Source organism: Stomoxys calcitrans, chromosome 2 (genome assembly GCF_963082655.1).
Source record: "Stomoxys calcitrans chromosome 2, idStoCalc2.1, whole genome shotgun sequence".
Taxonomy (NCBI): domain Eukaryota; kingdom Metazoa; phylum Arthropoda; class Insecta; order Diptera; family Muscidae; genus Stomoxys; species Stomoxys calcitrans.
The window spans coordinates 41,112,106-41,132,592 of record NC_081553.1 but is presented as its reverse complement, the minus strand read 5'-3'; the positions used below and the strand labels follow the sequence as shown (position 1 = coordinate 41,132,592).

General features: G+C 34.7%; 3 protein-coding genes across 3 annotated transcripts; 1 reads left to right on the top strand and 2 right to left on the bottom strand.

Moving 5' to 3' along the window:
* Positions 1–264: 264 nt before the first annotated feature.
* Positions 265–6,306, bottom strand: LOC106086086 (uncharacterized). Its single transcript, XM_013250614.2, has 4 exons — positions 6,146–6,306; positions 5,953–6,047; positions 513–696; positions 265–440 (listed from the first exon to the last, which is right to left on the bottom strand). Exons 1-4 carry the CDS (start codon positions 6,242–6,244, stop codon positions 345–347), a joined length of 474 nt encoding a protein of 157 aa, XP_013106068.2. The 5' UTR covers positions 6,245–6,306; the 3' UTR covers positions 265–344.
* Positions 6,307–8,819: 2,513 nt separating this feature from the next.
* On the top strand, positions 8,820–9,199 carry LOC106086087 (sarcotoxin-1C). The gene is made up of 2 exons (XM_013250616.2): positions 8,820–9,004; positions 9,098–9,199. The coding sequence occupies exons 1-2, from the start codon at positions 8,906–8,908 to the stop codon at positions 9,191–9,193; spliced, it is 195 nt and encodes a 64-aa protein (XP_013106070.2). The 5' UTR covers positions 8,820–8,905; the 3' UTR covers positions 9,194–9,199.
* Positions 9,200–13,250: 4,051 nt separating this feature from the next.
* On the bottom strand, positions 13,251–13,680 carry LOC106086085 (sarcotoxin-1C). The gene is made up of 2 exons (XM_013250613.2): positions 13,488–13,680; positions 13,251–13,407 (listed from the first exon to the last, which is right to left on the bottom strand). Exons 1-2 carry the CDS (start codon positions 13,584–13,586, stop codon positions 13,312–13,314), a joined length of 195 nt encoding a protein of 64 aa, XP_013106067.2. The 5' UTR covers positions 13,587–13,680; the 3' UTR covers positions 13,251–13,311.
* Between the last annotated feature and the right edge of the window lie 6,807 nt (positions 13,681–20,487).

Here is a 20,487-nt window from a genome sequence, read left to right as displayed (position 1 = left end):
TCAAAAGGTGGCATACAAAAATTTCGCTAAAATCGGTGCACTTATCGACGAGATCTGGTGTTTTTGAAAATTGGGATGTGGGGGAGCGTCCGCCCCCCTTGCGATATTAAAAAAAATTTAGTACCCTATTTTCACCGGGGGTCCAAACTCTACCATTTGCGAAAATTTCATGAAAATCGGTTCAGCCGTTTTTGAGTCTATACGGAACAAACTAACGAATAACCAAACAAACAAACAAAGAGCAACAATTTAATTTTCATATGCTAGATAATTTTTATTGCGAGTATTATAGCTTATCAATAAATTACTTAAAAATATAAATATCAACACTTTGGAATTTTAAATTATTTGCCTTTTACTGTTGCAGCAACATTTGCTGCTTGTTGAGCAATACCAATAGTCTGTATAGCAGCATCTCGTGTATGTTGACCCACACGTTCCTAGCAAGAAGAAATTAAATTATTTGTAATTTTTCCAAAATTTTAATTAAATTTAATAAAAAAATAACTTACAATTTTCTTGCCAACTTTCTTAAGCCATCCCGTTTCTCCTTGACCAATGAAAACGGCCAACGCTAGGGCTACCAAGATAATAAGGCCATTGAAATTCATTTTGTTTTCTTGTGTATAGTTAAGTGGGTGTTTCGATTGCTCTTTAGCGAGGTTTGAATGACTACTGATGCCAGAGACGATGCAACTTTACAATTTATACTCAACGCCAGCTTTTGTGAGTCATTGGCCAATCAATCACTTAAGAGGGGGAATAAAATTATGTTTTCCCGTATATTGGCTTGTATGATAGGTGTGGTTTGGTAAAGGGGATTTTTTCAGGGCAATGTTCAAATGAAGAAAGACTTGGTGGGTGAATTAAGTTGTGCAAGAATGGTATTTTCATAAAGGGATTTTTTTTTATATGAATATGAGAACGGTGATTCCCACAATCTATCTTTTGATTTAAAATTGAATTTAAATTATATGATTGGTGGGGAATTTTACCATACATCTTTGAATACCCTGAAAAGTTTTGCTACAAATAAAGGGGAAATTTTGTTGAAATGTAATTTGAACAAAATAAAACCAGTAATGAAAGAAAAAAGTCGGGCGGCGATAAATATATATCGGAGCTATATCCAAATCTGTGCCGATTATAGTGAAGTTTCGCATTTATGATTAGATGAGTAACAAAACAACACATGCCAAGTTGTATGCAGTTCAGCAGAAAATTTTTGTTACTACGGACATATGGAAGTTATATCCAAATCTGAACCGATATTGATGAAATTTTGCAAATATGTTAAGATCAGTAACATACCAATCCGTGCATAATTTTGTGCAGATCGGTTGAAAATTTTAGTTACTACGGCCATTAGCACATGGCTAAATCGAATCAAAAAGTGCTTCTAAATCGTTCGGTATGCTCAATGATCAATGAGTCTATCTTTCTTCTTTCTGGCTGTTACAAATAAACGCACTAAGTTGTAATACCCTGTACCATAGTGATGGTGTAGGGTATAAGTATTATTTATGATTTTTAATACCCACCACTTAACATTATACAGTGTAGCTGACACAAAGTGTTGCTAAGCTTGCTCTGGTATATCTGTCAAACTCGTAATGACAGCTACATTATATTTGTATCATAGACAGTTCATTATATTGTTTACAAGCGATCAAAAGAATATGCCTCTTAGCTTATTGGAAAATAAAGTAATTAGTGATGTTTTGATGTAGCGTAATAGGATGATTGCATTATATTTGGCGGGAAAATCATATCAGCCTCTTGTTGGGGAACTCAAACACCTTAAGTGAACAAAATGTTTGTGTATCGCACCGCAAATCGTTATATTGGTACTGGAAGCGTTGGTGGTGATCTAAAAAAACAGAGACAACACCTGTAATTCTTGTTCAGCGCATAAAGTTCCGAATTCACAAAATCCATGCCATTGTGGCAACAAATGGTTAACTATCTGAAAATACCCTTTGAGAGGATTCAAAATATTTAGAATAAATAAAAGTTCGGCCTGGCCGAACCCTCCAACAAAGGATAAAAGGAGAGAATTGCTATGTGATTGGAACAATATCAAGTTATGGTTAATTTCGGACCATAATTTAATTAAATATTGGAGATCATAGTAGAAGTTAAGTAAAATTTCAGCCAAATCTAGTAAGAATTCCGCTCTTTAGGTGCTGAAGAAGTAAAATAGGGAGATCGGTTTATAGGGGAGCTGTATTAGGCTATAAACCAATTCAGACTATATTCGACACGTATGTTAAAATTTTACAAAATTTTACCCAAATCGGATAATAATTGCGCTCTTTAGAGACCCAAGAAGTCAAAATCCTAAGTCGTTTTGTATGGCCGCTATATCATGTTATGGACCGATTTGAACCATACTTAGCACATTTGTTGAAAGTCATAATAAAACACCTCATGCATAATTTCAGCCAAATCGGATAATAATTGCGTCCTCTGGAGGCTCAAGAAGTCAAGACCCCAGATTGGTTTATATGGCAGCTATATCAGGTTATTAACCGATTTGAACTATTCGTAGCACAGTTGTTGGAAGTTATAACAAAACACGTCATGCTAAATTTCAGCCAAATCGGATAGTAATTGCGCATTCTAGTGGCTCAAGAAATCAAGATCCAAGAGGGGTTTATGTGACAGCTATATCAAAAATTAAGCGATTTGGTCCATTTACAATCCCAACTGACCTACACTAATAAGAAGTATTTGTGCAAAATTTCAAGTGGCTAGCTTTACTTCTTCGAAAGTTGGCGTGCTTTCGACTGACAGACGGACGGACATGACTAGTTCGACTCAGAATGTCGAGACGATCAAGAATATATACTTTATGGGGTCCTAGATCAATATTTCAAGGTGTTATAATCGGAATGACTAGATTGGTATACTCCCATCCTATGGTGGTGGGTATAAAAACGAGTCCATGGTATAGCCTTACAAGTTCCCAAAAGCACACGATCTTACACAAAAGCAAAAAATGTTAGACTCAAAAAAGTAAAAGAGTTGCTGTGCTTCTAAAATTGAGGTGAATTCGCGAACATTGTGTTATCTGGCAAGAATAATTTCCCAATTGCGCAATTCCTAAATTCCTACAAAAAAAACGTGTTTACTTAACCCAATGCACATACGAGAATTTGCACCTAAATACGGCCACCTGAAGTAATTTTTCATCTCAATTGATGGGCAGTTGTGACCACTGATGACCGCTCTCCGATTGTTTTCATCGACCTTGGCATCAAAGTAAAAACGATTTATTATCGGAAAACATTTATAATGCTGCTAGGGAGCCATGGAAGATCGGTTTGCTTGGGAGCTATATCAGGTTATGGATCGATTTAGACCATATATGACAAAGAAGAATTCACTGTACAAATTACTCCCTCTAGAGGCTAAAAAAGAAAAATCGGGAAATCGGTTTATATGGTTTATATATTTATCCATCCATTAAATGTCATAGAAGACATCATAGTACAAAATTTTAGCCATAGCGATAAGAATTGCGCCGTCTAAAGGCTCAAGAAGTAAAATCTGGAGAACGGTTTATATGGAAGCTATATTTAATTATGGACCGATATGGCCCGAGTTACCTTTCTCCAGACAGACAAAAAGACAGGCGGAAATCGCTAAACCGAATTAAAATGTCAAGACGATCAAGAATATATATACTTTATGGGGTCTTAGATCAATATTTCGAGGTATTACAAACGGAATAATGAACTTAGTATACCCCCATCCTGTGGAGTGTATAATTAGTCCAAATAAGACGAACATATAAATGAGAGCTATTTTCAAATCTGAAATGTTTTTTTTTTGTCTCTAGGCCAAAAATGCTTGTGCCAAACTTGAAGATGATTGAGTAAAAAATTTGTCATGGACAGACAGCCAGGTAGACATAGATAGATCGAATCAAAATTTGAATCTGTGTCGATCCGTATGCATATAAATTGGTCTATCTCTCTTGCTTCTGGCTATTACAAACAAATTCACTAAGTTACAATACCCTCTATCGTAGTAGTGGAGTACACCGAAGGACTGAGGTTAGCATGTCCGCCTTTGACGCTGAACGCCTGGGCTAAAGTACAGACACAGTTATAAGAAAAACTAGTTGTATAATACCCTACACCTACCCTATAATAACAATGTGGGAGCTATATTCAATTCTGAACCAATTTTGATCGACCTCGGCGAGCAAATATGTTCAAACTGTAATAACTACGGTTGACAAAAGACAACATTATTGGAAATATCCCAAAATCTGGCAAATATATACATAGGAGCTATATCTAATTTTGAACCGATTTCGAGCAAACTTCTCAGATAACGTGGAAGTCGTAGAGCAAGGCGTTGTACAAAGTTTTGGGAAATTGGTTAATGAATGCGATTGTAATGGTTCTAGGAGTGCAAATCAGGCGATATATATAAATGAGAGATATATCTAAACCTGAACCGATTTCTATGAAATTCACCAGTAATGTCGAGAGTCATAAGAAAATCCGTCCCGCCAAATTTCGAGGGAATGGGTTAACAAGTGACCATTTTATTGCATTATTACTGCAAATCGGACGAACATATTTATGGGAGCTAAATTTAAATTTCAGCCGATTTCAAGCAAATTTCTCATATATTGTGGTAGCCGTTGAGGAAGGCGGTGTACACAATTTCGGAAAGGCAGATTCCTGCCTAATTTCGAGAGAATCGGTTAACAAATTACCATTATTTATTGCATTATTTCTGCATATCGGGGAGCTATATATATATGGGAGCTATATCCAAATCTGATACGATTTTTTTCCAATTTCAATAGGCTTCGTCTCTAGGTCGAAAAACATGCCTCCACCAAATTTGAAGACGATCGGATGAAAATTGCAACCTGTAGTTTGTACACAAATTAACGTGGACAGACGGACGGACGGACAGACAGACGGACGGACAGACAGACGGACGGACGGACAGACGGACATAGCCATATCGAATCAGAAAGTGATTCTGGATCGTTCGGTATACTCATCAATGGGTCTATCTCTCTTCCTTTTGGGTGTTACAAACTAATTCACTAAGTTATAATACCATGTACCACAGTGGTGGTGTAGGGTATAAAATTACAGCGGTGGTTATCCAATCGTAATGCTGGCAACATTTGTGAGGTACTTTGCCGCCAGATTACATTCATGCAGCTTGCAATTCATTTTTTGCTCTATTCATTGCTAAAATCAAAGGCAGTGACCAGTTTGGTGTGGGCCCCAACAATTTTAATGAAACCTCGAGAAGCCTATAATAATTCTGTGCTCTAAATATAACGCCCGGTACCAATGGGTGGTCATCGCTCAGATCGCAAATTTCCCATAAACATTCTATTATGGAGTAGGAGACACTTCTCTCATATCAATGAGTGCAGTGCAGTGATTAAAGCCTCCTTTTTTATGCCGAGTCAGAAAGGTGTGCCGCATAGCGACATTACTTGCAAGAGAAGTTTTAACATGGCAGGATAACGCAAAAATGTTGCAAGCGCTAATAAGGGGATACCCACCGCTGAAAAATGTTCTGATGTCCACGGCGCAATTTGAAGCCAGGCGTTCAGCGTCATATGCGGACATTCCAACCTGCGCAACTGTGACCTCTACGGAATGCTTCATATTCACCCGAACTGCCTTATTGTCGGCAAATCCTATCTGGTTGTCTGCCCTTTAGTTTCCTCTTTCCTCACATGCGGATCACGAAATAGTAAAACAAGAAGATATAAATGTACTAATATTGCAAAATTCACAAAATCTAGGAGTCTACCATTTAAAGAAATCATAATCCAATTAATTAAAAAGTAAAAAATACGAAATCTTTAATTTAAAAAAATTGTAAAGTGATTTTTTATTAGTCTTTTTTTTATAAAAGTAAAATTAGCTTAAGTGATATTTTTAAACACTAGAATTTGTTCATCTTCCTTTTAAGGTTGCAGCAACATTTGCTGCTTGTTGGGCTACGCCCAAAGTTTGAATGGTGGCATCACGTGTGTGTTGACCCACGCGTTCCTGAAAAACAAAGAGAAATAATTTTGTGTTAATGATAAATGCTATATGTGATTAAATATTTTATAAAATAATAACTTTATTAAATATGCAGAACTTACAATTTTCTTGCCAACTTTCTTTAGCCAACCAGCTTGTGCTTGACCCATAAATACGGCCACGATCAAGGCAACAAAAACGAAAACTTTGTTGAACTGCATATTGTCGACGGATGTTGATATGAGCGGCTGGGGTTTGTGGTTTTAATGCGAAGCTTTCGAATGCAAACTGATGAAGATTGAAAATTCGCTCTCAGTTTTTATAGTCAACTGTAAAGTGTGGAGAATATTTTTTTTTTACTGATAACGATCTCTGCTATTTTTGTCGTAGGGGAATTCAATTGATTTATGCATGCTGTGTGTGTTTTGAGCACCATATTCTAATTGTAGTGGGTGATTTACAAAGAGGGGAACTACAATAAATGTTGGTCTTTAGCTATTAGCCATAATATTCAATGTGTATATCACAGTTTATTAAAAAAGCCTTGTAAAAACATTAAAAATCCATAATTGTTAATACCAACCACCATAGAATGGGGGTATACTAATCTAGTCATTCCGTTTGTAACACTTTGAAATATGAATCTGTGATCTATAAAGTATTGGGTTGCCCAAAAAGTAATTGCGGATTTTTCATATAGTCGGCGTTGACAAATTTTTTCACAGCTTGTGACTCTGTAATTGCATTCTTTCTTCTGTCAGTTATCAGCTGTTACTTTTAGCTTGCTTTAGAAAAAAAGTGTAGAAAAAGTATATTTGATTAAAGTTCATTCTAAGTTTTATTAAAAATGCATTTAATTTCTTTTAAAAAATCCGCAATTACTTTTTGGGCAACCCAGTATATATAAACTTAATCGTCTTGACATTCTTAGTCGATCTGGCCATGTTCATCCGCCAGTGTGTCTATAATAAAAAAATGTCATAGGCGTTTATCGCCTTCTCTAATGGTGGTAATATTTGTGAGGTATTCAGCCTTGTAAAATTTCACTACTAAGTGGTCCATGAAAAAGAGATCCCTTTTCATGGAGATTAAACATAAATCGGGCGGCTCTTATTGTTGATCACGGTCCGATTGAAATTGGCACAGACATTTCTTATTGATATATGTCCTTGGCGATTGCAAATTAACCATATCGGAAGCAGTCATTGTGATACGATTTTGCAAAACGCAGTGTTTTGTAACGACTTCCATTAACTGATACGCGGTAAGTATAGCCGAAATCTGTGTATAACGTGATATAGCTGTTATATAAGCTAATCTTCCGATTTGTGATTTTGAGTGCGGTATTCCCTGATATCCTGATTTAAGATCTTGAGCTCTGAGAAGCCGCAATTGTTATCCGAATTGGCTGAAATTTTGCATGTAGTGTTCTATTATGACTTACAATACGCGCTACAACCCAAATCGGTGTAAAATAGCTCCCATATAAACCGATTTGTATACCCACCACCAAAGGATGGGGCTATACTGATTTCGTAACTCTGTTTGTAACTTCTCAAATATTTGTCTAAGACCCCATTAAGTCGATCTAGCCTTGTCCGTCTGTCTGTCGAAAGGTCCCTGACTTTCGAAGGAGTAAAGCTAGCCGCTTGAAATGTTGCACAATTACTTTTTATTAGTGTAGGTCGGGATTGTAAATGGGCCAAATCGGTCCATGTTTTAATATAGCTACCATGTAAACCGATCTTGGGTCTTGACTTCTTGAGCCTCTAGAGGGCGTAGTTCTTATTCGATTGGAATGAAATTTTGCACAACGTGTTTTGTTTTGATATCCAGCAACTCTGCCAAATATGGTTTCAATCGGTTCATAACCTGATATAGTTGCCATATAAACCGATCTTGGGTCTTGACTTCTTGAGCCTTTAGAGGGCGCTATTCTCGACCGATTTGATTGAAAATTTGCACGTATTGTTTTGGTATCACTTCCAACAACTGCGTTAAGTATTATCCAAATCGATCTATATTTTAATATAGCTGCCATATAAACCGATCAGGGGTCTTGACTTCTTGAGCCTTTAGAGGGAGCAATTCTCGTCCGATTTGACTGAAATTTTGCATGAGGAGTTTTGTTATGACTTCCAACAACTGTGCTAAGTACGGAGCAAATCGGTATATAAACTAATATAGCTGCCATATAAACCGATCTAGGATCTTGACTTCTTGAGCCTCTAGAGGGCGCAATTCTCATCCGATTTGGAAGAAATGTTGTACAACGGCTTCTCTCATGACCTTCAACATACTAAATCGATCAATAGCTTGATACAGCTCCTATATAAAGCGATCTCTCGATTTTGCTTTCTGAGCCCCAACAAGGCGCAATTCTTATTCAATATTATTTATTTGCCTAAAATAAGATACCGCGCATAGAACTCGACAAATGCGATCCATGGTGGAGGGTATATAAGATTCGGCCCGGCCGAACTTTGCACGCTCTTACTTGTTATATAATAGAAGATACTTGTATAAATGTATTTGGATAAAGTCGCCGTTATGTGGTTCCATAGGGAAACAGTTTGGAAATAATTCTGCAACAATTTGTGTAAGAACTAAGCAAAGACATTTATTGTAGTTCCCCTCTCTGTAAATCACCCACTACAATGGAGTGTGTTGCTCTAAACACACTAAGCATGCATAAATCAATGAAATCCCCATATTGACGACAAAAATAGCAGAGATCGCTATCAGTAAAAAAAATACTCCCCACATTTTACAGCTGAGTATAAAAGCAGCGAACAAATTTTCAATCTTCATCAGTTGGCATACAAAAGCTTAACATTGAAACCACAAGCCTCAGTTGTCCGCATCCACAAAAAATCGTCATTATGCAGTTTAACAAATTATTCATCGTAGTTGCCTTGATCATGGCAGTTTTTATGGGCCAAGGACAAGCAGGTTGGCTAAAGAAAGTTGGCAAGAAAATCGTAAGTATTGGGAAAGTTTATAAAAAATTTTATTTTCCTTTACATGGTGGTGGTTTTTAATTACAACAAAAATTATTTTACATTGTATTGCAGGAACGAGTTGGTCAACATACACGTGATGCCACCATTCAAACTTTAGGTGTAGCCCAACAAGCGGCAAATGTTGCTGCAACCTTAAAAGGAAAATGAACGAGGTGAACTGATGGAAAATATCATTTAAGTTATTTGTACTTTAATAAAATAAGAATAGTAAAATAAATCACAATAGAATTTTTAAAAAATATTTTTTAAAGATATCATCAAAATTCTTTTTTATACCCACCACCATAGGAAGGGGGTATACTAATTTCGTCATTCTGTTTGTAACTACTCGAAATATTCGTCTGAGACCCCATAAAGAATATATATTATTGATCGTCGTGACATTTTATGTCGATCTAGCCATGTCCGTCCGTCCGTCCGTCTGTCTGTCAAAAGCACGCTAATCTTGAAGAAGTAAAGCTAGCCGCTTGAAATTTTGCACAAATACTTCTTATTAGTGTAGGTCGGTTGGGTCTTAACTTCTTGAGCCTTTAGAGGGCGCAATTTTAGTCCGATTGGAACGAAATTTTGCACGACGTGTTTTGTTATGATATCCAATAACTGTGCCATGTATGGTTCAAATCGGTTCATAACCTGATATAGCTGCCATATAAACCGATCTGGGATCTTGACTTCTGGAGCCTCTAGAGGTCGCAATTATTATCCGATTTGCCTGAAATTTTGTACGACGGATCCTCTCATGACCATCAACATACCTGTTTATTATGGTCTGAAACGGTCTATAGCCTGATACAGCTCCCATATAAATCGATCTCTTTATTTTACTTCTTGAGCCCCCAAAGGGCGCAATTCTTATTCGAATTGGCTGACATTTTACACAGGTCTCCAACATATAATTTAATTGTGGTCCGAACCGGACCATATCTTGATATCGCTCGAATAGCAGAGCAAATCTTTTCTTTTATCCTTTTATTTGCCTAAGAAGTGTTGCCGGGAAAAGAACTCGACAAATGCGATCCATGGTGGTGGGTATATAAGATTCGGCCCGGCCGAACTTAGGACGCTTTTACTTGTTATACCCACCACCGAAGGATGGGGTTATATTCATTTTGTCATTTCGTTTGCAGCACATCGAAATATCCATTTCCGGCCCTATAGAGTATATATATTCTAGACGATCTAGACATGTCCGTCCGTTCATCTGTTTAAATCACGCCACAGTCTTAAAAAATAGATATATTGAGCTGAAACTTTGCACAGATTCTTTTTTTGTCTATAAGCAGGTTAAGTTCGAAGATGGGCTATATCGGACTATATCTTGATATAGCCCCCATATAGACCGATATGCCGATTTAGTGTCTTAGGCCAATAAAAGTCACATTTATTATCCGATTTTGCTGAAATTTGGGATAGTGAGTTGTGGTAGGCCTTTCCAATATTTTCCGTCAATTTGGTTCAGATCGGTTCAGATTTGGATATAGACCAATCCTTCGATTTAGGGTGTTAGGCCAATAAAAGCCACATTTATTATCCAATTTTGCTGAAATTTAGAACAGTGAGTTGCCTTAGGCCCTTCGACATCCTCCGTCAATATGGCTCAGATCGGTTCAGATTTGGATATAGCTGCCATATAGACCGATCATCCAATTTAGGGTCTTAGGCCCATAAAAGCCTCATTTGTTATCCGATTTTGCTGAAATTTCGACATCCTCCGTCAATTTAGCTCAGATCGGTCCAGATTTTGATATAGCTGCCATATAGACCGATCCTTCGATTTAGGGTCTTAGGCCCATAAAAGCAACATTTATTATTCAATTTTGCTCAAATTTGCGAGAGTGAGTTGTGTTAGGCCTTTCGACATCCTTCGACAATTTGGCTCAGATCGTTCAAGATTTGCATATAGCTGCCATATAGACCGATATCTCGATGTAAAGTCTTGGCCCCAAAACAGGCGCATTTATAATCCGATTTAACTGAAATTTGACACATTGACTTATGCTAGGCTTTTCGACATCCATGTTGTATATGGTTCAGATCGGTTTACTTTTATTGTAGATATAGCTACTAAAAAGACCAATATTTTGTTAAACATAATTGAACAATGACTTGTACTTATTAGTATTTGGTCCAAATCGGATCATATTTCGATATAACTGCTATGGGACATAAGGTATGCAAAGTTCGGCCCGGCCGAACTTAACACCTTTTTACTTGTTTTTAATAAATTGTGGGATGTGTTGCTTTAAATGTGCAAAACTGTGAGATTCTAGGGATTCGGGTATGCAACGTTTGCTTGCCGAAATCGCGGTTATGTGTAAAAATTCATGGTGAAGGCTATATAAAACTGATTCCAGACGAACTTAACGCACACTTTCTTGTTCTGCCTTTCCTTGGGACATCTTTTATATAAAAATAAAAATGAAATTGTTGCGCTTCGTTTCACATATGGTAGAGTTTGAGCCCTCGGTGAAAATAGGGTACTGCATTTTTTGACATCCAACCCTCCCGCATACCATTATTTCAAAAAACGCCCGATCTCGGAGATGGGTGCATTGATTTAAGCCAAATTTTGCATGCCAACTTTTGGTACCCCGAAATAAGGAAATTGGTATACAGTTTTTAAGGTCAAATGACCTGGGGGGACGCCCTATCCCAAAAACCAGCCGAACGGACATGTTTACTGATTGGGACAATATGGGTATCAAATGAAAAGTATTTAAGAGTAGAGTACAAACTTCCCCACCACCGCATAACACCACCCAAAGGACTCTTTTACCGCTTTGTGCAATATGGGTATCAAATGAAAGATATCGAAAAGTAGAGTACAAATCTGACAGTTTATTCCTTGGTGTCTGAGGGGCCTATCCACCCCCCCCCCCCAAAACCTCCCAGCAGGACATATTTACCGATTTGGGAAATATTAAACCTAAATGAAAGGTATTTGGGAGTTTGGGCCGCCCCAGGCCCAAAACCGCCCCAAAAGTAGCGCCCAAAATCAAAAGTGAACCGATCAAATGAAAGCTATTTGAGTGTAGATTATGAATATTGAGTCCAAGTACCTGGCGAGCTGTCCCAAGCCCAAACCACTCCGAAAGTACCACCAAAAATCACGACAATATGAGACTCAAATGAAAGGTTTTCGAGAGTAGAACACGAATATGGTGTCAAAAATTAGATCCAAGTACCTAGGGTGTCGCTCAAAATAAAAAGGGGACCGTTCGGGACAATAAAGGCGATTTGGCTGAAATTTTGCATACGTTGTTCTGTTATGACTTTCAACAACTGTGTCAAGTACAGTTCAAATCGGTCTATCACCCGATATAGATCCCATATAAACCGATCTTCCGATTATCCTTGTTTTTTTTATTTTATATACATTTTTAGCAGAATTCATGGTGGTGGGTTTCCAAAATTCAGCCCGGCCTAACTTAGCATGCTTTTACTTGTTAAGTCTTTCTTGACTTACAAGTACTTTATGTGACGGTGCCGAGTGTTGTTGGTACGTCGATGGTCTATGACTGAAATGTTTGGAAGTTTGCGACTCTAAAGTAGCTTTCCCGATAATAAGTCGCATTTACTTTAATGCCAGGCACGATGAAAACGATTGGAGAGCGGCCATCGGAGATCATAGTTGTCCATATAATCACCTCAGATGGAAAATTGCCTTGCCTGGTCGTTCGTAGGTTCAAATTGTTGTACGTGCAGTCGGTTAAGTAGCAGGACATTTTTCGGAGCTTACGAATAGCTCAATGGGAGAATGTTTTTCGACAGAAAACATTGACCTCAGTTTTTTAAATATTTTTTGGACAACCACCTTTTGTCGTTTGGCAGCGCTTCCACTATCATTTAATGACTTATGGTGGGATACACATACATTTTGTTCACTTTGAGGTGTTTGAGATCGCAAACAAGTATAGTGATCGTTATCTTCCGTCCACTTTTGGGCTTGAACTCTATCATGAATAACTTTTTTTGTAAATAAACTCAGAATAATGAGCTGCAAATAAAACAGATATCATATAGATCTCTAGTTCGGCAGGTATGCTAGTGTCAACATGAAAACACTTCGTGTCAGGTACCTTATATATCTTGATGTAGCCTTCATGCGCGTATACTCGAAGACCGATTTTTTGTTTTGCTTGATTTTAAACTCATAACAGTCATATTTTCTAACCGATTTCTGTAAAATAAGCTAAACTATTAATTGTGTAGATTTTTGTACTATTTTATTATTTAAATAATTTTCTCCAACAGATGTACTTTGTTTATCTTCCTTGTACGGTTGCCGCAACATTTGCGGCTTGTTGAGCTACACCAAGGGCTTGAATGGTGGCATCGCGTGTATGTTGACCAACACGTTCCTGCAATAAAAAAAATGGGTAAGTCTCCAATACTAAGTTTCCTATACCAATAATAATTTAATGAAATACATAGTACTTACAATCTTCTTGCCCACTTTCTTAAGCCATCCTGCTTGTCCTTGGCCCATTAGCACTGCCATGATCAAGGCAACAACAACTAGTACTTTGTAGAACTGCATAATGTCGTTTATTATTGGCGTAGAGATTTGAGGTTTCGGTTTTAAATTTAAAACTTTTCAAATGGAAACTGATGGTGATTTAAGAATCGTACTCAGCTTTTATAGTTGACTGAAGCGTGCGGGAAATATTTTTAAATTGATAATGATCTCTGTTGTGGTTGCAACAAAACGGGAATAATTTAAACACCACATTTTATTGCAGTGGGTGATTTACATAGAGGGGAACTACATCTAAATTTATATGCGGTTTTCGATGAGTTTTCAAAGAAATTATTTTAAGGCACATATCCCGCGTTGTTTAAGATATACAGCGATTTTAAGTTTCCAAAGTGAAAATTAGATTTTTTATGGATTTTCCATGAAAATTTGAATTTTTGATGGAGTCAGGAATTAAGGCCCATTCCTTCAAGGACGCGTAGTTTAGGAGATACAGCCATTAAAAAGTTTTAAAATTGAATATTAGATTTTTGATGGATTTTCGTTGAAATTTTGAATTTTTTGATGGAGTCACGAATTAAGGCCCATTTCCGTCTAGGCACGCATAGTTTAGCAGTTTTAAAGTTTTCAAAGTGAAAACTTGATTTTTGATGGACTTTCCATGAAATTTTTAATTTTTTGATGGAGTCACGAATTTATGCCCATTTGTCTCTAGGACGCATAGTTTAGGAGATACAGCCATTTTATAGTTTTTAATTTTTTTTTGAATTTTTTTGAATTTTTCGATGGAGTCACGAATTACGGCCCATTTCCCTCTAGGACGCATAGTTTAGGAAATACAGCCATTTTAATGTTTTCCAAGTGAATATTCAATTTTTAATGGATTTTCGTTGAAACTTTGACTCGTCACAAATTACCGCCCATTTCCCTATAGGACGCATAGTTTAAGAGATGCAGCCAGTTTAAAGTTTTCAAAGTGAAAAATTTATTTTTGTTTGACGTTCCATGAAATTTTGAATTTTTTGATGGAGTAACGAATCAAGGCCGATTTTCCCTCTAGGTCGCATAGTTTAGGAGATACAGCCGTTTTAAAGATTTCAAAGTGAAAATTTGATTTTTAATGGATTTTCAATGAATTTCTGATGGAGTCACGAATTAATGTCCATTTCTCTCTACGACGCATAGTTTATGAGATACAGCCATGTTAAAGTTTTCAAAGTGAAAACTTGTTTTTTGATGGACTTTCTATGAAATTTTGAATCTTTTGAAGGGGTCACGAATTAAGTCGCACTTCCCTCTAAGACGCATGGTTTAGGAGTTACAGCCATTTTAAAGATTTTAAAGTGAAAATTTGATTTTGATGGATTTTCCATGAAATTTTGAATTTGTTGATGGAGTCACGAATTAAGGCCCATTTCATTTAAAGATGCAGCCATTTAAAAGTCTTCAAAGTGAAAATTCGATTTTTGATAGATTTTCGTTGGAATTTTTGAATTTTCCTGGAATGCATTTTAAACCCAACGGATAATCTACGTTGCTTCCTTTCAATTACAACACTGCTCCCTTAGGTTTCTTTTTTTTCACTCTGCAAATGCCAGGGTATGCCAAATTGAAATAACAGCCGTGTTTTGGTTTGAAAAATATGTGTAACGGTCATTATTTTCTGCAAAATGAGACTACGCATGTCAAAACCTCGGCATATTGTAAGAGCGAATTCGCTTTAAAGTAAACAACAACAAATACACAAAATAAACAGAACCAAAAGCAAGACCGCTACGGTGTCAAAGTAATGCACAGCGATACACACGTGTTTGTCATAGTAAATGTAACCAAAGTTCAATAAAACCTGTCATAAGCAAACATTGGGGATGTAAGCGGGGTGAGCAAGGCAAAACGGCGAGGGTGTGTAGAGGAAGCGAAAATGAACACGGCGAATTCAAAAGTCATTAGAACTACAAATGCTTATACAGTTTGAACTTCAAAGACATTGCAATGTTAGTTATCATAAGGACAACGGCGAATACGGTTGTTTTACGGGAGAAATTCTTGCGGCTATCTAAACTTAAAACTAAACGGTGGATATAATAACTGATTTAATATCAGATATTTGTTTGTTTTGCCTTTTTTTGAGTTTGTGTTGAGCATTTGAGAGTATTAAAAAAACAACAACAACAATAAATGAAAGAGGCCGCACAAACCAAAGGAGAATAGAAGAAAAAAAAAAATAATAAATGGGCATATGTAAATGTGAATGAATGTTTATGGTAGCTACGTCTAAGAAATTCTAAGAAAAAAAACCAAAAATAATACAAGCAGAGTTTAAGGCCAGAATTTGATTTTAAAGGAAGTCCTTAAAGAATTTAAAGCCCTTAAAGTGTTTGTTTTGTTAAAGAAGTATCGCGCAGTGTGCTTGGAACATATGAAACACCTTAAGCGTATTTTTAAATTTCTATATTATTAAATATATTACGAAATCGATATTGTATAATTTTAAAAATAAGCTGCATTATCGTAGGCCTTTTTTTGCTCCCTAAGAAATTCTATCAAAAACAATCAAACACACACTCTCACACTGCTCTATGCCAGGGTAACTAACAACAAAACCACCAAAACATCAAGAACAAGAATAACAGTGTTTGGTCTCTGCCTACTCATACAATGGGGAACTTAAAGTCTTAACAAAGAGTTGCCACAAGCAAAAAGTTTTGCCGACTAATAACATTTACAATGATTTAAACTTTCATATCAGTGGCGGAAGATAAGAAGCGAGCAATCAGCATTTAGTTCCTTTTACTCATTATCATAGGTTTGGTTTGGTTCACCAACATGGTACATAATCTAGCATGTCCGCTTATAATGATGGAGACCACTGTAACGCAGAGGTTAGTATGTCCGCCTAGGACGCAGAACTCCTGAGTTCGAGTTCTGGCGAGAACATTTGGATATGTTTGGATATGGCTACCAAAAAGACCAATATTTTGTTTTACGAAATTGAACAATGACTTGTACTTATTAGACCACTCAATGTCCGCTTAAAATTTGGTCCAAATCGGACCATATTTCGATATAGCTGCTACGGGGCATCAATTATTCATTTTTCACCGGATTATGACGAAAGGTGGTTTACATATATACCCGAGGTGGTATCCAAAGTTCGGTCGGCTGAACATAACGCCGTTTTACTGTTTTTTTTTTTTTATATCCTCGACCATAGGATGGAGGTATACTAATTTCGTCATTCTGTTTGTAACTGCTCGAAATATTCATCTAAGACTGTCATATAAACCGATCTTGGAGTCTTAACTTCTGGAGCCTCTAGAGGGCGCAATTCCCATCCGATTTAGCTGTACTTTTGCATGAGGTGTTTTGGTATCACTTTTAACAACTGTGTTAACAACTGTGGTCTCCTGGCGAGACCATCAGAAAACATTTTCAGCGGTGGTTTTCCCCGCTTAATGCTGGCAACTGATCTAGTGTCTTGACTTCTTGAGCCCCTAGAGGGCGTAATTCTTATCCGATTTAACTGAAATTTTACATGACGTGTTTTGTTATAACATCTAACAACTGCGGCAAATATGGTTCAAATCGGTCCATAACCTGACATAGCGTCATATAAACCGATCTGGGATCTTGACTTCTTTATCCTCTAGAGGGCGTAATTATTTTCCGATTTGGCTGAAATTTTGTGCAACGGCTTCTCCCACTACCTTCAACATATGTGTTAACGTGTTATGGTCTGAATTGGTTATACACCTCCTCTATAAACCAATCTCCTCCTTAAGGGCGCAAATTCCTATTCGATCTGGCTGAAATTTTACACAATGACTTCTTATATGGTTTCTAACATTCAGTTCAATTATGGTCCGAAACGGACAATAATTTGTTTTATTTTATTTAAATTATTAAAAATTATTTAATTTAGTTTTTTTTAAATTTATTTTATTTTATATTATTTTATTTTATTTTATTTTATTTTATTTTATTTTATTTTATTTTATTTTATTTTATTTTATTTTATTTTATTTTATTTTATTTTATTTTATTTTATTTTATTTTATTTTATTTTATTTTATTTTATTTTACTTTATTTTATTTTATTTTATTTCATTTTATTTTATTTTATTTTATTTTATTTTATTTTATTTTATTTTATTTTATTTTATTTTATTTTATTTTATTTTATTTTATTTTATTTTATTTTATTTTATTTTATTTTATTTTATTTTATTTTATTTTATTTTATTTTATTTTATTTTATTTTATTTTATTTTATTTTATTTTATTTTATTTTATTTTATTTTATTTTATTTTATTTTATTTTATTTTATTTTATTTTATTTTATTTTATTTTATTTTATTTTATTTTATTTTATTTTATTTTATTTTATTTTATTTTATTTTATTTTATTTTATTTTATTTTATTTTATTTTATTTTATTTTATTTTATTTTATTTTATTTTATTTTATTTTATTTTATTTTATTTTATTTTATTTTATTTTATTTTATTTTATTTTATTTTATTTTATTTTATTTTATTTTATTTTATTTTATTTTATTTTATTTTATTTTATTTTATTTTATTTTATTTTATTTTATTTTATTTTATTTTATTTTATTTTATTTTATTTTATTTTATTTTATTTTATTTTATTTTATTTTATTTTATTTTATTTTATATTATTTTATTTTATTTTATTTTATTTTATTTTATTTTATTTTATTTTATTTTATTTTGTTTTGTTTTACTTTATTTTATATTATATTATTTTATTTTATTTTATTTTATTTTATTTTATTTTATTTTATTTTATTTTATTTTATTTTATTTTATTTTATTTTATTTTATTTTATTTTATTTTATTTTATTTTATTTTATTTTATTTTATTTCATTTTATTTTATTTCATTTCATATTATTTTATTTTATTTTATTTTATTTTATTTTATTTTATTTTATTTTATTTTATTTTATTTAATTTTATTTTTTTATTTTATTTTATTTTATTCTATTTTCCCTTTATCCCTCTTTTAATTTCAATAAATCTCACGGCAACGCTGGTCTTAACCTAACGACCATCCTCCACCAAACCAACTCATACACCAATACTCTCCCACCCTTCAACTTAAAAAAAATAAATTTACCCCACATTCGTGAGAGCCTATGAGAGAGTAGGCTTTGTAGTGAGTGAGTGACATTATCCGCTATGCGAGTATTTTGTATGATGATGGGGCCATACAAAGGAACCAAAAGAAAGACAACAATAACAAAATATAAAGTAGCAGCAGCAGCGGCAACAACAATAGATATGTAGCGGCCAATCTATGAAACCCTTGAGTTCTTACCACTTGCTTGCATTGCCATTGGCATGATGCCTCTCCACTCTCACTGGGGCTGGGAGTGTATGATGTATGAGCGGCGGCAGCAACAACATTAAAATATGCATGAATTAGCAAGCACATGTGAGTTTGTTGGCAAAAATCCTGTATGGGTGCGTTAGTGTGTGTTTGTCTCTTTGTCTGGGTCGGTGGCTTGATGAAGTTCAGTGTTAATAACAAATTTAATTGCTTTCGATTTTTCCCATAGAAAAACAAGGCGAAGCACAACAAACAGTGAAATAGTAAATGAATAAATATCAGGACATATACATACACACATAGCAAAATAATATCAACCACATTTACCGCTCCAAGAAAAATCCGATGTGGAGAAATCAAATGAATACTTAAGTAAATAAATAAATAAACAGCAAATAACCGAAATTATTTTTCGGCGAAGAAAAAAAAAAGAAAATTAAGAATAAAGAGAATAAGCTTTGCTTGATTTGTTCCTCTTTAAGTGTGTGTGTGTGTGTTTCCTTGTACATGTGAATATGTGTATTGATGTGCGCGTGTGTGTGTGTGTGTGTTAAAGTGAAATAGTCCTATAATAACAAAAACACCAACGAAAGCACAAATAAAGTCAAAAATAAACGTGTCAAACACGCAAAGCCAGCCGATTTCATTTCTTTGTGCCAATGTCCGTCGTTGCCGTTTTCGTTTTCTTCGAAATCAACGTAGACATTGAATAGTTCCAAAACAGCATTTCCACGATATTGTGAACGTGTCTATGAAGTAGTTACACGTGTCTCACTGTGTGTATGTGTGTATGTGTGTGTGAGTGAGTCTAGCGGCATGCCAACTTTATCCTCGAATATCCTTCTCACATTGTGTTTGTTGTAAACGCAAGAAGCAACAACAAAAGAAAGAAACGGAAATAGCTATGATGTTATAGAAATATCGTTGCCGTTGTTATTGTGTTACCCAAATGCCATTCCAGGTTCTATGAAAATTAAATACTCTTATCGAAAAAGAACGTCGATACACCGATACAACCAACTGCAATAACAAAACACTTGACAGGTAAGCAGAAAATCAAAATTAATTTTTAATGAAATTTTTATAGTTTTTTCTTTTTTACTGTTTTTGCTGTTTATCGTTTTGTACTTTTTTTTTTGATCGATGACATAGGGGTTTCTTTTTCTGAAAAGTTATGAAACCTTATAAATAATAATAAGCATATATTGTAGACATAATGAACAATGTGTGCTTGTTATGAATAGTCTAAATTAAGTGTTGTCGAAACTTTTGCTAAAGTTAAAGTTCAAGTTTTAGTTTTAGTTAGTTGGAAAGTTCATTGACAAAGTGTATTAATAAATATGGCTTAAATTAGATGAAAGTTAGCATTCATTTACTCTTTTGAGGTACTAATGACTCTTTTGAGCAATAGCAACTTGCCAAAGAAGAACATTTATCCAATATACCAACTGAATATTTAGGCAAATTGAGTTGGCTGGATGCCCTGATATGCTATACAATAATTCTAAGAATATATAACAAACTTGGATATTCATATCTTATGTTGATGTTTATACCACCACCATAGGATAGGGAGTATATTCATTTAGTCATTTCGTTTGCAACACA

Coding starts and splice junctions, on each gene's coding strand:
- LOC106086085 (XM_013250613.2), bottom strand. CDS start 13,586: ATGCAGTTCTACAAAGTACTAGTTGTTGTTGCCTTGATCATGGCAGTG. Junction 13,408..13,487: donor AGAAAGTGGGCAAGAAGATT/GTAAGTACTATG, acceptor TTTTTATTGCAG/GAACGTGTTGGTCAACATAC.
- LOC106086086 (XM_013250614.2), bottom strand. CDS start 6,244: ATGCAGTTCAACAAAGTTTTCGTTTTTGTTGCCTTGATCGTGGCCGTA. Junction 6,048..6,145: donor AGAAAGTTGGCAAGAAAATT/GTAAGTTCTGCA, acceptor TTTGTTTTTCAG/GAACGCGTGGGTCAACACAC. Junction 441..512: donor AGAAAGTTGGCAAGAAAATT/GTAAGTTATTTT, acceptor TCTTCTTGCTAG/GAACGTGTGGGTCAACATAC.
- LOC106086087 (XM_013250616.2), top strand. CDS start 8,906: ATGCAGTTTAACAAATTATTCATCGTAGTTGCCTTGATCATGGCAGTT. Junction 9,005..9,097: donor AGAAAGTTGGCAAGAAAATC/GTAAGTATTGGG, acceptor ATTGTATTGCAG/GAACGAGTTGGTCAACATAC.